This window comes from Bombyx mandarina, chromosome 02, assembly GCF_030267445.1.
Source record: "Bombyx mandarina strain Sakado chromosome 02, ASM3026744v2".
NCBI classification, from domain to species: Eukaryota; Metazoa; Arthropoda; class Insecta; order Lepidoptera; family Bombycidae; genus Bombyx; species Bombyx mandarina.
In genome coordinates this window covers 4,649,709-4,666,237 of record NC_143209.1, presented here as the reverse complement: position 1 = coordinate 4,666,237, position 16,529 = coordinate 4,649,709, and the positions used below count along the sequence as shown (strand labels likewise).

At 41.8% G+C, this 16,529-nt stretch overlaps 1 protein-coding gene across 19 annotated transcripts in view; it reads left to right on the top strand.

Moving 5' to 3' along the window:
• Positions 1-16,529, top strand: part of rhea (Talin_middle and talin-RS domain-containing protein rhea) — a 113,911-nt gene that overhangs the window by 50,089 nt on the left and 47,293 nt on the right. For all 19 annotated transcript variants that reach the window (XM_089733301.1, XM_089733298.1, XM_028184015.2 and 16 more), the window contains 12 exons: positions 92-297; positions 905-1,006; positions 9,094-9,264; positions 10,102-10,303; positions 11,048-11,199; positions 11,633-11,752; positions 12,650-12,760; positions 13,048-13,137; positions 13,712-13,849; positions 14,623-14,741; positions 15,288-15,432; positions 16,274-16,452. In XM_089733301.1, coding sequence (XP_089589427.1) covers positions 92-297; positions 905-1,006; positions 9,094-9,264; positions 10,102-10,303; positions 11,048-11,199; positions 11,633-11,752; positions 12,650-12,760; positions 13,048-13,137; positions 13,712-13,849; positions 14,623-14,741; positions 15,288-15,432; positions 16,274-16,452 — 1,735 coding nt within the window. The remainder of the gene's footprint in view (positions 1-91; positions 298-904; positions 1,007-9,093; positions 9,265-10,101; positions 10,304-11,047; positions 11,200-11,632; positions 11,753-12,649; positions 12,761-13,047; positions 13,138-13,711; positions 13,850-14,622; positions 14,742-15,287; positions 15,433-16,273; positions 16,453-16,529) is intronic.

Sequence of the window (16,529 nt, the reverse complement as noted above, 5' to 3'; positions counted from 1 at the left end):
AAGTCTCTACCTCGGACCGTCTAGTCAGCGGTTCTGTACAGATATATAACAGTACGCAGTTTCGCTACTGTAATTAATACTTTGCATCCAGGTCCAACGGAAGAGGTAGACCACACAGCAGTGGGTGCCGCCATCACGACCATCACCAGCAACCTGCCGGAGGTGACGCGCGGGGTCAGGATGATCGCAGCCCTCATGGACGACTCCGACAACGGAGACAGACTGCTGGACGCCACCAGGAAACTTTGCACCGCGTTCACCGACCTGCTGAAGGCAGCCGAGCCGGAGACGAAAGAGGTAACCCACTCAACGCCCTGCCGGGGCCGACCTGCCTCTCACACTCTCTCCACTTCTCATTCGTGAAGTGAAAAACTTTTATACACGTTTTGGTCTCAACGAAACTGGAAGTGATAGGACCTCCTGTGAATCCGCGCGGGTAGGTACCACCGCCCTGTCTATTTCTGCCGTGAAGCAGAAATACATGTTAGCCGTTGTAACTGTAAAAATTGAGACCTTGGAACTCATGTCTCTAAAGTGAGTAACTGCATTTGGGTTGTTGATGTGTATGGGCTTCGTTAATCACTTAACCCATGGTAGGCCGTGAGCTTCTCCATTCATCTCAACAGGAAAAATAAAAGCTGACCTCACGTCTCAAAACAGTCCTAAGTTGGACGAGGGCTATTTATTTATTTATTACACTTTATGTTAAATTTACATTGGTGGACTTAATGCCTAAGGCATTCTCTACCAGGCAACCAAAGGTGGTGCAGAGTAAATAGTTGTAGGTGCAATGAAATTTATATTAAGTTGCGAATACATACACAAAAAAGCGTATATATATACATATATACACAATCACATATACATACATATATACTTATTATTAATATTGTGTCGTTTCCAGCCGCGCCAGAACCTGTTGAACGCAGCCTCCAGGGTCGGGGAGGCGTCCACGTCCGTGCTGTACACCATCGGGGAGGAGACCGAAGAGGACAAGCAGACGCAGGTAACCGAGCCGGATAAAAAGAAAAAATCCTTCCTCTACAGGAAACTCAATTACTGCTACGACAACTTCTACAACGTCTTCTTTAGTAAGGACAAGTTCGGAGATGACTTCGACGATGGTAGAGTCGACGACGGCGTGTATGAGGACGTCGACGTCACCAGGACCTGGGGCCTGGACGCCATCCAGGAGGAGTCCGATAGTGACTACTATAGGAGCCTGGCCTACTGCGACGCCGTGCTACGCCCCAGGGGACCGACCAACCTCCACAACAACCGCACTGATGACGCGGACCTAGAGTCCATCATAGGGACGTGCGTCGATTATCTCGATAAGAAAATCGATAACAAAACCGAATTGAATAACAGCGACAGCGATTACGAACCGATAGGCTTCGCGCCCGGCCGCCCCCCGCGACCCCCACGACCCCCGCCGACGGTCACGGACAAGATATACAACTTCAAAAATGATTTTTCTAATCACGACTACGCCAATGTAAACTACGACACCCCGAAACACGACTACTCCAGCGTCAACCTCCACCGCCGGACCAAGAACGATATATTGAGGCAACGGTTCTTTCTATCCAACAATATCGATAAGAACGATATAAACGATCGATTCAATCGATACAAGGATAAGAAGATCGAATGTCACAGCATCAGGAACGACGTCACCAAATCCGGTCCCGACGTGAGCGTGGCCGGCGCTCTGAACCTCAAAATCCTAAACCCGGATAGATACAACCGGGTGCTGACGACGAAGGAGACGTTCTATGAGGAATCCGAAGCCAGCTTCACTAAGACGAGCCTATCGAAACTAAAGAACGATCGCTTCGAGAGTTTCGTGAAGAAACGCGAGAAGTACTACACTAGTAGTGACGGTAGCGACCGCAAAACAGAAATCTTAAATAATTCCGAGGGACAACCTAGACCCAAAACGGAGATACGCATCGTGTACAACCCCACGTTCCGCGTGCGTGGCGGGCACGACCGCGGCGCCCGCCCGTGCTCATCTCCCAGGTGTTGCCAGCACTGCCAGTGCTTCGAACTAGAGTTACAGATCCTCTGGAAAGAGAACTGGCTGAATATCTTATGTATTCTGTCGATAATCTTCGTGATAATCGTGCTTCTGATTCAGTGGTTGTGGCCGTATGATTGCGATGACGATTCCCAGTAATGCGCTCAGGATTGAGTCGGGGTATAGCCGCAGTAGCTTGTAAAGAGATTATTTTAAAACGGTTTAAATTCTCGGAAACGAGGATCTGTGGTGGTAGCTGATGGGGCCCCGCACGGTGACGTCGATAGTATCGCAATGGAAATGTAATTTGAGCATATTATTCCGCCTATTTCTGCCGTGAAGCAGTAATGCGTTTCGGTTTGAAGGGTGGGGCAGCCGTTGTAACTATACTGAGACCTTAGAACTTATATCTCAAGGTGTGTGGCGCATTTACGTTGTAAATGTCTATGGGTTCCAGTAACCACTTAACACCAGGTAGGCTGTGAGCTCGTCCATACATCTAGGCAATAAAAAAAAAAAGCATTTTCGGCGGTGCCCGCGTGATTCACTCACCAAAACGAATATTTCACTTTCTTCAGTTTAATAAGTCTTCTCTAGGTAAACTGTCGGCAATATTTAGATGCTTCGAAAAGCCTCCCGATACTCCCCCTTGTGACCATACTGGATGTAACGACCGACATTTCATTACACGTGACGTCACTTGGGGCCACGTGACGTCATGCCTTGTGATTAGTGCTTAGTTTGATGGTCACAAATCACTACATAGTAGAGGGTGGCCCATAAGTCCTTTGATATGAAAAAAAATTTATTAAAATAAAACTAATTACATTATGAATTAAATTTTTATTTACATAAAAAGCTTAAAAAACGGGAATTATTTTTTGAAAATAACATCTCCTAAATGTAATCCGTTGCGATCACGGCACTCTTGCAAACGACGTCTAAAATTGTCGATGACTGCGCGGCACGTCACTGCTGAAATGCTTGTCATTTCTCTGCGGATGTTTTCTTTTAGGGCCTCAATTGACCGCGGGTTTGTGTCGTATACTTTAGCCTTAAGGTAGCCCCACAAAAAAAAATCCATCGGGGTCAGATCTGGACTACGTGGAGGCCAGGAAATGTCTCCTCTCTTAGAGATAACTTTGCCAGGAAAAAGTTGACGGATAACGGGCATAGCAGTGTTAGAGGTGTGAGAAGTGGCCCCATCCTGTTGAAACCACGTCCTGGCATTAAAGCCTGAAAAGTTTTGCAATTCTGGTATGAAAAACTCTTCGATCATAGCTACATATCGCTCCGACGTAACAGTAACTGCGCGCCCTCTGCCATCCTCAAAGAAGTAAGGCCCTAGGATACCATGGGCTGACATAGCGGCCCAAACAGTCACTTTCGGACTATGTAAGGGCTTCTGATGCTTAAGTTTTGGATTGATGGGGCTCCAATAGCGGCAATTTTGTTTACTAACATGCCCGTTAAGATGGAAATGAGCCTCGTCAGAGAACATTATGTTATTGAAGGAAGTAAACCGATTCAACATTTCATTCGCATAATTTTGTCTTTGAATACCGTCAGTTTCCTTTAATTCTTGAACCAACTGAATTTTGTAAGGGTGCATATGTAAATCTTTCTTCAAAATCCGTTGTAACGATGTCCTGGATACGTTTAATGCTCTGGCGCGCTTACGAGTTGACTGTGTCGGATTTTCGCGAATAGACTGTGTCACTGTGTCTATGTTTTGTTCCGTACGTGACGTCCTTGGGCGACCCAACCGCGGTTTATCTAACGTCGAACCGGTCTCCTCGAACTTAGCAACCCAGTTCTTAATCGTTTGAAGAGTTGGAGTGTCGTCAAAGTTGTGTAAATCTTTGTGTTCTCGAAATTTACGCCGCGCAACGGTTGCCGAATTGTCGTTTTTATAAAACTCGCGCACACAAAACGCACGGTCCGCTCCGGTAAAACGCTCCATCGCGACTAAATTCCCAGAAACCGAAGTTACTCCCCCCGCTTCCCCTGCACCGCTCACGCGCGCCCTGTTCGTTTTATTCAAATTTTACTTTTCAAAGGACTTATGGGCCACCCTGTATAAAACAAAGTCGCTTTCTCTGTCCCTATATCTGTCCCTATGTATGCTTAAATCTTTAAAACTACGCAACGGATTTTGATGCGGTTTTTTTTAATAGATAGAGTGGTTAAAGAGGAAGGTTTATATGTATAATAACATCCATTAAATAGTTTAGAAATACTGTTATTTTTGAGGTTTCTAATGTGATGTCGTAAATAATCAATAATAAAATTTAATGTTTCCGAAGCGAAGCGAGGGCGGGTCGCTAGTAACAAATGTTCGAATTATTCGATTTTATAAACCGATATTCGAATAATCGAGTAATGTTTCGCAAAATCGTGATCAAATACTCGTTTTTATTCAACAAACAACGCTTAGAATTCCTTTTTGGATAATTTTATATATATAATCGGTGTACGGTTGCGTGTTGAAATTAAATTGATTATTTTATAATTCTAACCGTTTGCCACGCGACAAATGTACATTGTTTTATTAGGAGGTAAAAGAGGCCGGGTTTAGTTTTCAATATTACAAGATAATTACGAACGCGGGGCTCACCAGCATTTGATAAAGACAAGTATTTAACTGGGGAAAGACGCTGTTAATGACATTTGTTTGTAAATTATTTTAAATCTTACTTTTGGGTATATGGCGGTATCTATCACGGGCGGCTCTTGCGCATGAGGCCAAAGACGAAGCAAACAAGATTATTTTCGGATTCAAAGTCATATAATGTGTTCGGTTCGAAACTGGCAGCCTTTGTACGGGGCGTTAGTTTATTGTCAATGATAATGTTGTATCAGTCTCGTCTACCACTAGTAGTAGGGTGAAAACAAGTTTACAAACGATTTGGTCTTTGTGATTTAGTTGGAAAGATAGCCGGTGTACTGGAGTTGTATGACTGACGATACCGGCGTTGAAAAACAGATCCACTTTCAGACTTCGCCAAAAAAACTACACATCTAACATATGTTCGCGAATGTTTTCCTACAACGAAGGAAAGTCGTGTCACAAAAATTAAACCCGCAAAAATTTACATTTCTGTCTTTACTGGGGGTAGGTAAAAAAAAACAACAAAAAGAAAATTTAATCTAAAATATAAAAAAACTAAAATTTCAATAATAAATTAATATAAATAATATAGTTCCTTGTGATCGCGATACTTGAATATGGATGAATCATCACATAATACCCGTAGATAACTCAGTTCCAAACAGAAATAGTGAAACATATTTTTAATCAGGAAGATTGTCTTATAAAGCAAGTCGTGCCTCTTGGAGACACGTATATATATAAACATCTTCAATCAGGAATAACTAATAGAGAATAAATCGCACGACTCAGACTTGAAGAGACTAATAAATAATAAGTACTACCGTTTTTAAACAAATACATAGATATGTATTAAACACCTAGATAAAGAGAAAGTAATTCTTTTCGCCATAAAAAAAAAAAAAAACTATTCCAAACGGTCAGTTTTTACACTGTAATAAGATAATCAATTGGTTTTTCTCTTTGGAACTTAGATTACTTGGTTTGCGATTGTGTACTAAATAGTTCCTATTTTACATGACAAATGATTGAAAAATAATTTCTTATTAGTAGTATCACAGTAGCTGTGCTTTTAATGATTCTAGTCTTAAATGGACTTTTGAAAATGAAATTTTGATCGTTGTTAATTTGGTATCTATATTTAATAAGTAATCATTAATTCTGAACTATTTATTAATGATATATAATTGGTTATGCTTTTTAGAGAGAGAACTTTACGTTTTTATAAATAAATAAATAAATAAACATGTGTCAGCTGAATTTTTGAATAAATAATAATAATTTTATATGTTAAGTAACTTTTAAAAGCACATATATATAGCTATTTTTAAATTACAAATGTAGATAGTAGGGCCAAACCATAGATTTGATGTATTTATGCTTTAATGATGCCATTACAACAAAAAAAAACTAAATCTACTGACCACGATTAATTTAATGAAATTGCCATAAACAACAGATCGTACAAATACAAAAATTGCCATTTTAAAATTTTTATTTTTATATTTTAGTCAGTTAATTTAATCATGAAATATTTTTTTAAGTTTTTACTTACTTTAAACTTAGTCTGCACCGTTATATTAATAATTATTGACCAATCGTCTCTCTTATATTATTATTTTAAAGACCTTTACGTCAGATTTTCAAAAGTTAGCATTACCTTTGTTGTAACCGCTTCACGTCTGGTGTACTGTATGAGCGATGGTCTAAATCAGACGCTTCAATGCGCATCTGGTGCCAAGGGCTAGAAAAATCCATAAAGCTGACAACTTCAATTTTAAGTTGAAATCTGCTAGTAACATAAAATTTAGCAGGATTCCCCACAAGTCACTTCTCATAAGGTTATCATCTACCCTCTGGGAGTAGTTCTCAAGCAACTGACAACTGTACCGAGTTTGCCTTTATAATATCGACATTACTAATATATTTATTCTTGTTTTTAAACCGTTGGTCAATAATTATTAAGCAACGTCAGTGTCCATAATAAGGTTGTGGGTTTTTAATATTATTTTTTTTACATTATTATTTTTTTGTTGATTTTGTCACTGCCTCTAATGTTTTGTTTAATCTATTAAATTATAAAAAAAGCATTTAAAAAACTTCTCAACTGAGTTTTATTTGCGACTAACTGTCTGTAGAAGTAGTGACAAAATTAATTAAGAAATTTTTTTACTAATACTACCCTCGCTTTCTGAAAATACATAAAACTAAATTATTTGACACGTCAGCCTTTTGGGTCGACGAGCAAATTGATTATATTTGCTGACAGTGCTATTAACGATGTCACTATATTGTTAACGGACTGTGAAGCATTATCACTCGAGAACGCAGCGGTCTTGAACCCGTGGCACGCTATGGCATGTCTTTTTTTTCGCCGAAGTCTGAAAGGGGTTTATTATTTATTAGATTTCACCTCATGATCCTGTCATGGGTGATGTGTGGATTGATTAATATTATTATAGGGTTGATGGTAAGCCTGTCTGCTTTCTACGCTACTGGTAGGTACACAGAACACTATAAACATGTACTCGTAGAAGCAGGGACGTCTTAAACTAGAATGGGGCCCTTGGGCACACAAGAATTTGAGGCCCTTTTGGAAAGTAAAAAAAGCGAATTATAATAACATTTTTTTACTGAGTATGAGACCATTTATTATAGGTAATCAAATACAGTATGATATAATATGTCATTAATGATATTAGAATGCTGCTGGTTTTTTGGTTACGATTTCGATAACGGTTTCTTTCGGGATTTCTGTGGAGCAAAATCTATTATAGGCATAGTATATGCCTTAAATACCTTCTGATTACTGATTTGTGAAAAAAGTATAATGTGCCCGACAAAAATGTTTTGAGAATAAACGTGTGAGAGAAATTGTCGGTCTTTCGGGGCCCCCTGAGAAGGGGGGCCCTGGGCACGGGCCCCGTGTGCCCTTATGGTAAAGACGGTATTGCGTAGAAGTATAGTATAGTCTATATATATAAAAAAGAATTGCTGTTCGTTAGTCTCGCTAAAACACGAGAACGGCTGGACCGATTGGGCTAATTTTGGTATTAAATTATTTGTGGAAGTCCAGAGAAGGTTTAAAAGGAAGATAGATCAATATGAAAATGCTCGGTATTAAATAAAAATAACAATTTTGTTTTCCCTTTGATGTGTCCCAAGTCGGACGGATTCCTTTTGTTTGTTTTAAGTTTATTTTATACAAAAGTTTAAGTCTTTTATCGATTGTGGCACTACGAAGTCTGCCGGGTCAGCTAGTATAGTATAGAATCGAGCGTAAACTTGTTTTTTTCGGTAAAATTTATATAACGTACACACGCTAGCAAAAGTGAGTGCATCCCTAGATTTGCACTAGTAGTCAACCATACTAATATAAATCGTGTGCTGATGTGATGATATGATAGTAAATTACATTGAAAGTAAAAAATGCAGAAATTCGCACGAATTGAAATGTTGCCAACGTCACATTTCGATGACAAACATTGCATACAGTTGCAAATTAGAAAATTCGAAAGAGATTACGTTGCAACATAGCTAGCTCAATTAATTTACGATCCAAATGCTCCAACTATTGCAAAAGTATCCCACACCCGGATATGTTTTGCCGAAGTCACTGCATTAGGAATTGTTCTAAATAACGGTTTTTGGTCAACTATAGTCCTGCGGGTTGACACTGAGAGCGTAGAATTTATTGTTAGTCACAGATACATCAGACAAATTATAAATCATCTGTATACCGATGCACAAAGAAGCTAGTTGTCTAGAAATAGTCATTGTAAAATTAGAAGAGTAACAATTTGTATGTATTGTAGGGCATTATGGCTTGGAGTCTGAAATTTATAAATTTAAAAAATTCAATAATAATTTTAAAATGTAGGTGTCAATACGATAGTAAGTCTTTGCAGACAGACTAGTTGCGTTCTCCGACACAGCGTTGGCAGAGCGCGGCAGATATTTACTAGTGCTATATAGAAAGATAACCGTTATATTACACACGCAGAACTATGAATCTTGAACATTCTTAAGATTGATTGAGAGTATTCACATGTTTTTTTATTTATTTTTTAAAGTGAAAATTATATTACATCGTTCTCAAACTTTTTCGTCTGTGTGTTGCATGTTGCGTGACGGTCGGCCGCTATAGAGATAAAGTGAAAGGCGCTCGTCAGAGCAGCCAAGGCCAATATGGCGGCGTCTATACTTCGCAGCAGCTGACCGTGTAGTGTATAGACTATTACTCATTTGTGCCAGTGCTCCACGCTATTTTGTTTGTTTTTGTTTTTGTCAGTGTATAATGTAATTGTTGTTTGTCAGAGTTAAATGTCTATAATGTGAAAAAAAGTTTCACGTTTACCGTGGTTTCATAAAACCACACAATCCTTTTTTTTTTAACATTAAGAATCAATTTGTTTAAATGTAGGCAGTATAAATCTAGACGACTCGGTGTTCCTTCCAGGACATCCTTCTGTCTCTCGCCAAAGCCGTGGCCAACACGACGGCAGCTTTAGTGTTGAAAGCGAAGAACGTGGCGGCCCAGTGCCGGGACGACCAGCAGCTGCAGAACAACATCATAGCCGCAGCCACGCACTGCGCCCTGGCCACCAGCCAGCTCGTGGCCTGCGCCAAGGTAACGAGGTGCCCAGGCTAGCTTACGGCTGGTCTGATATTATACTCTTATTATTACCCGCAAAATTATAATTTGGTAGGACCTCTTGTGAATCCGCGCGGGTGGGTACCACTAACCTGCCTATTTCTGTCGTGTAATAGTAATGCATTTCGGTTTGAAGGGTGGTGTAGCCGTTGTAACTATACTGAGACCTTAGAACTTATATCTCAAGGTGGGTGGCGCATTTACGTTGTGGATGTCTATGGGCTCCAGTAACCACTTAACACCAGGTGGGCTGTGAGCCCTTCACCTATATAAGCAATATGGTTGACGATGCGCTCATTATCTGGACAATCATTCGTCTTGTGTCTCAGTCTGACATCAGTTGCTGGCATAATATTGGCCACACTAAAGGCTGCCGTATAATGATAACGTCAGTAAGTCAGACCACCCGTAGTGATCAGGTAACGTCAGACTTTTTGGCGGGAACGCGAGGAGTGAAGTTGTGTGATTTGTTTTATTTTGTCTATTTAGTGTTTCTTTCAGGTTTAAATGTGTAATAACGGTGGTTTATTAACTGTTCAATATCTGTGAAAGTGCACAAATGTGGGAAAATGAAACAAAGCTGATAGACGTAACTTCTCAGAATCCTCCAAAAAGTCCACTGAAAAAGTCTCAGTAAATGGCCACCATTTTACTGAGATTATATATCATCCCATATCATCTTATCTTATTTCATTTCATTTCACTCCATATTATAATTTTTCATAAAAATAAGAAATGACTTAAGGTTCCTAGTTACCAGGTCATAAAATTCCTTAAAAAAAAAAGTGTAACGTGATGTTGTGTGTGTATCAGGTGGTGGCGCCCACCCTGCACAGCGCGGCGTGTCGCGAGCAGCTGACGAGCGCGGCGCGGCAGGTGGCGCAGGCCGTGGACCGGCTGGTGGAGGCCTGCGCGCCCGCACCGGCCGCGGCGGCGCCCGCGCGCGAGCAGCTCGCCGCCGCCGCGCACTGCGTCTCCGAGGAGCTGGAGAGGCTGCTGGCCCACTGTCAACTTGGTCAGTTCCTGAATTCACGGTTTTTTGTTTCATAAAATGAGTGACTCAAGCTAGACAGCGAACACTAGGTAGGCAGCGACTTGACTTTGCCCCTGGCATTGCTGACGTCCATGAACGACGGTGACAACTTACCATCGGGTGGGCCGTATGCTCGTCTGCCTACAAAGGCAATAACAAAAACTGTATTGATTGAGTAATGACATCAATAGGTAACTTACACTAATAGATGACACGAGAGCGAGTGTAATCAGTAGTTTCTGTTGTGCAAGTCTAGCAATGAAAGTACCCTCCAAAAGGTATTAAATAATTGTCCAATGAATATTCAGATTGCGTTAAATTATCAATACAGAAATGTAAAAATAATACCACGTAAACATTATAGCTTATTTAGTTAATTAGAAGTTTAAAATGAATAGCTCAATTTGAACGATATTTGTTAGTTAATATAAACCAGCCTTTCCCAAAGTGGACGATAACGCCCCCTTGTAGCGCCCACAAGGCCTAAAGGGGGGCGGTAAGAGACCCAAAAAAAAATGGGGGCTCTAAAAAAGAATATATTCTCAAAGTGGGTAGTAGACAATTTTTTTTTATTGCCCTTGTAGGCAGACGAGCATACGGCCCACCTGATGGTGAGTGGTTACCGTCGCCCATGGACTTCAGCAATGCCAGGGACAGAGCCAAGCCGCCACCTACCGCTAAAGTTTGGGAATCCCTGACATACATTGTGTACTGTGTTGTGTGCAGAGCGCGGGGGCGCGGCGGCGGCGGCGGGGCGCGCGGTGGAGGCGGTGCTGGGCGCGCACGAGCGGCTGCTGGCGGCCGCCGGGCCCGCAGACATGCTGCGCCACGCCAGGCAGCTGGGACACGCCACGGCGCTGCTCATCACCAACATCAAGGTTGCATCTCACTAGACGCCGCACTCAGCGGTCGGGGATCTTTTTTAATTAATTATTACCCTCAAAATATTTGTGTGTAAATTGATATTACCCCATGGCGAAGAGCAAAAAAAAACGAAATCGCTTCTTTTTAGCATCTTTCATATTATAGACCCACCTGATAATTTCGAAAAAAAAAAAAAATTTTTTTTCGTTTCATTTCATTTCGTTTCATCGAGTTTGAAATCGCAACGATTCTAAAGAAGTTTCTAAAGAAACTTCAATATAGACTTTTTACTCACAAAAGTTTAATTTTTACCCCCCAAAATTTCATTTAAGCCCATTTGGGGTAATTTACCCCGGTTCCCCGACCGCTGATCTAGTGTCCCATACACTCTCCAACGCCGGGACGTGTCAACAACTATGGTACTGACGTGGCTCGTCTCCTCCACAGACCGAGGCCGAGGAGTCACCGTCGGACTCCCAGCGCAAGCTTCTAGCCGCGGCCAAGCTGCTGGCCGACGCCACCGCCCGCATGGTGGAGGCGGCCCGCCAGTGCGCCTCCTCGCCACAGGTACGCTACTCCGAGCCCTAACTGGTAGACCAGGATTCCTGCAAGAAGTTGACGATGCTGGAGATTATTAATAATAATAATTGCATTTATTTACTCCACAATACAAATACAAATAACTTTTCAATTAATATGACATCATAATTCTAATTCTAAACAATACTACAATATATTGTACTAACTCAGTGGAGATAAAATGGCGGCGACTCAGCTTTGTGATAGCTGAAACTGTCGCTGTTATTCTGCCGCTGCCTGTAATCTTAATCTTGTATCTAATAATAGCTAAATTTAAAATTATGTGGCATAATCTACAGAATCCCTGCCTTCGCACTTTGCTGGTTAAGTAGAAATTCATTATAAAATTTGGGAGAATTCAACATCTTAGTCGATCTGCTGAGCACAACGCGCTCATTGAAATGTCTTTTTGCAATCAAATATGATTCTTATGGCTATACAGATAGATACAACATTGCATTACATATCACAAATCCCAAAACCACAGCTCCATGCTCTCCCCCCCTCAGTACTGGTATTGCGTCCGTCCGCTCCGGTGTCCATGGGCTGCAGCCGATGAACTGTAAACTTGAGACTCCAGCCTCATGTCTCAATATAGCCAAGTCCATATGTTAATATAAAACTGTAGGTACTTTAATTAACTTATTTAATTCCTGTCTCTTTTACACATTCATTACTTTGAATGATACTGAATCTCTTCTCGTAAGTCTGCTAGAAGTAGCTGTGCCCTTGCCTTTATCAACTATTATCCTTTTTTTTTCTACCATTCTTCTTACTAACTATTCTAATAGTTATCAGTGTAAAATAAAACTTGCATTAATAGCATTGCATTTGCATTTCGAAAATGTGAAATCGTAACGGGTTCGCGTCATCTGCTCCTCACAGGATCGAGAAAAGCAAGAGGTACTCCGTAAAGCGGCGGAGGAGCTGCGCTTCATCACGGCCGACTACGCGCAGGGACAGGACATCGTCGGCTCACAAGTGGCCAGGCTGCAGGTCGGTATATATCTATTCAAAAGCCTTCAATCCCTTGTAATAAACGCGCTTTTTTGCTAAACACCACACGCCGAACATGTCACATTTTGCCACCCGATCCGTGCTGGAGAACCGCAACGTCGGTGCTCAAACCGGAGGTTTTGCTAACACGAACCCTAGCGAGAGCCGTGCTTCGCAGAATCTACCACCGGATCGGAAACGTGACCCACTGAGAAGATCCGGCGAGAAACTCAGTGGGCTGTGGCATATTAGCAATATATCATTATAGAAACTTATTGCATTGACAGGAAAGCGCTCGGCAGGCGACCTCCAGCGCCACGCAGCTGATAACTTCGGCCCAGAACGCGACGCAGTACAACACCAACAGATACTCTCAGGTAACGACGCGCCCTCTTGTGTACAATAGTACAGATAATACAGACGGTCTCAGAACAAGGCCGCTCGAAATGCAACCCTTTGCGTGAGCGGAGTGGAGTATCTGTGTAACGACCACGGAGGTCTGTGCTCTGTTCTGTCATACCCAAAGACTGACTTTTTGGCGGGAACGCGAGGAGTGAAGTTGTGTGATTTGTTTTATTTTGTCTATTTAGTGTTTCTTCTGGTTTAAATGTGTAATAACGGTGGTTTATTAACTGTTTAATATCTGTAAAAGTGCACAAATGTGGGAAAATGAAACAAAGCCGCTGGACGTAACGTCTCAGGATCCTCCAAAAAGTTCACTAAAAAAATCTCCGTAAATAACCACTATTTATTTTACTGAGATTATATTTCGTCCCATATTATATCGTCGTCATTTCATTTCACTCCGTATTATAGTTTTTCATAAAAATAACAATACAAATTAAAATAAGACATGACCTAAAGGTCTTAGTTACCAGGTCATAAAATTCATTAAAAAAAATCATACCCAAAGATAAACATAAAAGGTATTGTATAACTTCTTACCATCAGGAGACCCTTCTTGAAGAGTGCAAAGTGTTGAACGAGCACCTCCCCCGCATGGTGGAAGCCGTGAACGTGTCCAACGTGAAGCCGACGCAGGCAGCGGCCAGGCTCGACCTCATCTCTGCATCTGAAGCCTTCTTACAGGTAACGCCACGCTTAAACAGCTCAACTTCGATTTAGTTCCGATTTTTTAAGCTATTGCATAGATTTTATCGCGGGCCTTGAGCCCGAAATCATGAAATTTCGTAACGAAAAAAACCTTCCACCCCTCACTCAGCCTACCATGTAGCTCGCTTTGTTTTTTCATTTTTGACGTGACAACGTCTTATAATTCAATGGAGCCGGATGCGCGCACGAAAAAACATGACTCATGCGGCGTTACCTCGCTCGTGGCGTTACATTTAAGGCTTGAAGTGCAAGCGAGAGCGCGCAACGAGCGACAAAGAGGTACAATCTGCCTCTGCGTTCGGCCGCGTTCCACGTTGTCTCTCTCCTACTTGAGTTGGAAGTGAACGTGGTGTCAATTGTTTATAGCAACGATAATTGCGAGAATTAAAATATGAAACCATTCCGTCAATGTTTTCTTATGACTTTGTCACGTTCAACTATCGTTAGTAAACCGACTTTACAGACAACCGATTTTTTTTTTGAACAGGCAAAGGGAACTTGGTGCATACTCTCAACTATTTTGTACTAAGCCGCATCTTTTTATCCGTTTTCTTTTCAGTAAAATATTTTGAATTCCTTGTCGTTTAAATGAATTTGGTGTATCAATCTGAGAAATCAACGGCTTTGTTATATTTTTTGCCAAAATTCTTTAGCTGAAGGCATCATCCATCATCAAATATTACACATATTGCCGACAATTAGCATTGAAATTCTAGTATGAAATCCAACTTGTAACTATCGTCCTCCAGCCAAGTGGCCACGTGATCTCAGCAGCCCGAGGCGCCCTGCCGACTGTAAGCGAGCCCTCCGCAGCCAAGCACCTGGCCGACAACACGCAGCTCTACACTTCAAGCTGCGCCGACCTCAGGTAAGCACCCCACTGTTGACCAATCTGAATCTTTTCTGGTGGACCAATAGACCATAAGATCTCAACTTGGTTACTTTACAGGCGGAGACGTCCGTTATAATCTAACAATCAATTTATTGGAAACATTAAATTTTATTATTGATAGGCGAAGCCCGCCATGTTGCGCGCGGTACGACAATAACTGCGGGTGACGCCGCGGGGCGAAGCTAGTCTAAAAAAAGTAGCCTAATTTACTCCTTATATCATCAGCTACCTATCAGTGGAAGTCTCATCTAAATCGGTCCAGCCGTTCCAGAGATTAGCCGGAACAAACAGACAGACAGACAAAAATTGTAAAAAATGTTATTTTGATGTATGTACCGTATATATATTCATATGAATGTAGTAAAAAGCGGTTATTTCAATATTACAAACAGACACTCAAATTTTATTTATATGTATAGATATAATAGCGAACCGTCGTGGACAGAGTCGCACTGGTGCTCTTATTCAACTCCCCAACCCCTCGTCAAAACTTAAACATAACCCTGTACGTTGTGCTCCCAGGTCCGCAGTGAGCAGAGCCAGGATATCCTGCAAGGGTTTGGAGCTGGACGCAGCGGCGGAGATCATCAAATCCCTGCAAGAGGAGCTTGATGAGCTGGAGGAGGCGATCAGGGCTTTCGACCTGAAACCCTTACCCGGGCAGACGGTGAGGCTCGGAGACATGGGGACGACCACCTCGGTCAAATACGTTGCAGAAAAATAACTAATAATCTATGTATATAATGATGTGCCAGTTCAGTGACTGAAATCAAGATGTTAGATTCTGGTTGCAAATGATTACCGTAGGCCACAGACATCAGAACGTGAATATCGCCTCTCATTTTGAAACTTGAAATGCAAAATATCAATTGTATAGTATAACGAAGGGCTAACCGTTCAAATAAGTACTCAAAAACGTTTTTTTTTAAGGCATTTTATGACCTGTTAACTAAGACCTTTAAGGTCATGTCTTATTCTAATTTATATTCTTATTTTTATGAAAAATGATAGTATGGAGTGAAATAAAATGAAGATAATATGATATGGGATGAAACATAATCTCAGTAAAATGGTGGTCATTTATTGAGATTTTTTCAGTGGACTTTTTGGAGGATTCTGAGAAGTTACGTCCAGCGGCTTTGTTTCATTTTCCCACATTTGTGCACTTTCACAGTTACACATTTATACCTGAAGAAACCAGACAAAATAAAACAAATCACACAACTTCACTCCTCGCGTTCCCGCCAAAAAGTCGAACTCAAGAACGCTTTGCTGCAATTCTTGAGCGCGACGTTAAAACGCAGCGCTAAGTACGCGCTCTGTTTGACGAAACCTTAATATAAATCTAGTGCGTATGATGTATGTGTGCGTGTGCTGTATGACATTCTCGATAGCGCAAAAATTACCTAGCGGCAAACGTAGGCAAAGCATCCCATTCCATACAAATCTGAGTTAACTTTTACGCTATCGAGAACGTTAAAAAACTCACAGTAAGCTCACTGGTGCAGGCGGAGTGGGCCGCGGCCACCATGAACTCCGCGTCCCGCGCCGCCGCCAGCTCCACCGCGCGCCTCGTGTCCGGCGCCAGCGGCTCCCACGCCGCGCCCGACCTCGCGCACGCGCTGCGGGACTTCACGCACGGGCTGCGCGCCGCCGCCGCCGCCGCGCCGCCTCCCCGCGCGCACAGGTACCCGCACCCACACCACACTCTCATGTAATGGAAGATTAACATTCAATTCCAACATAACTAAAAAAAAGTTACTA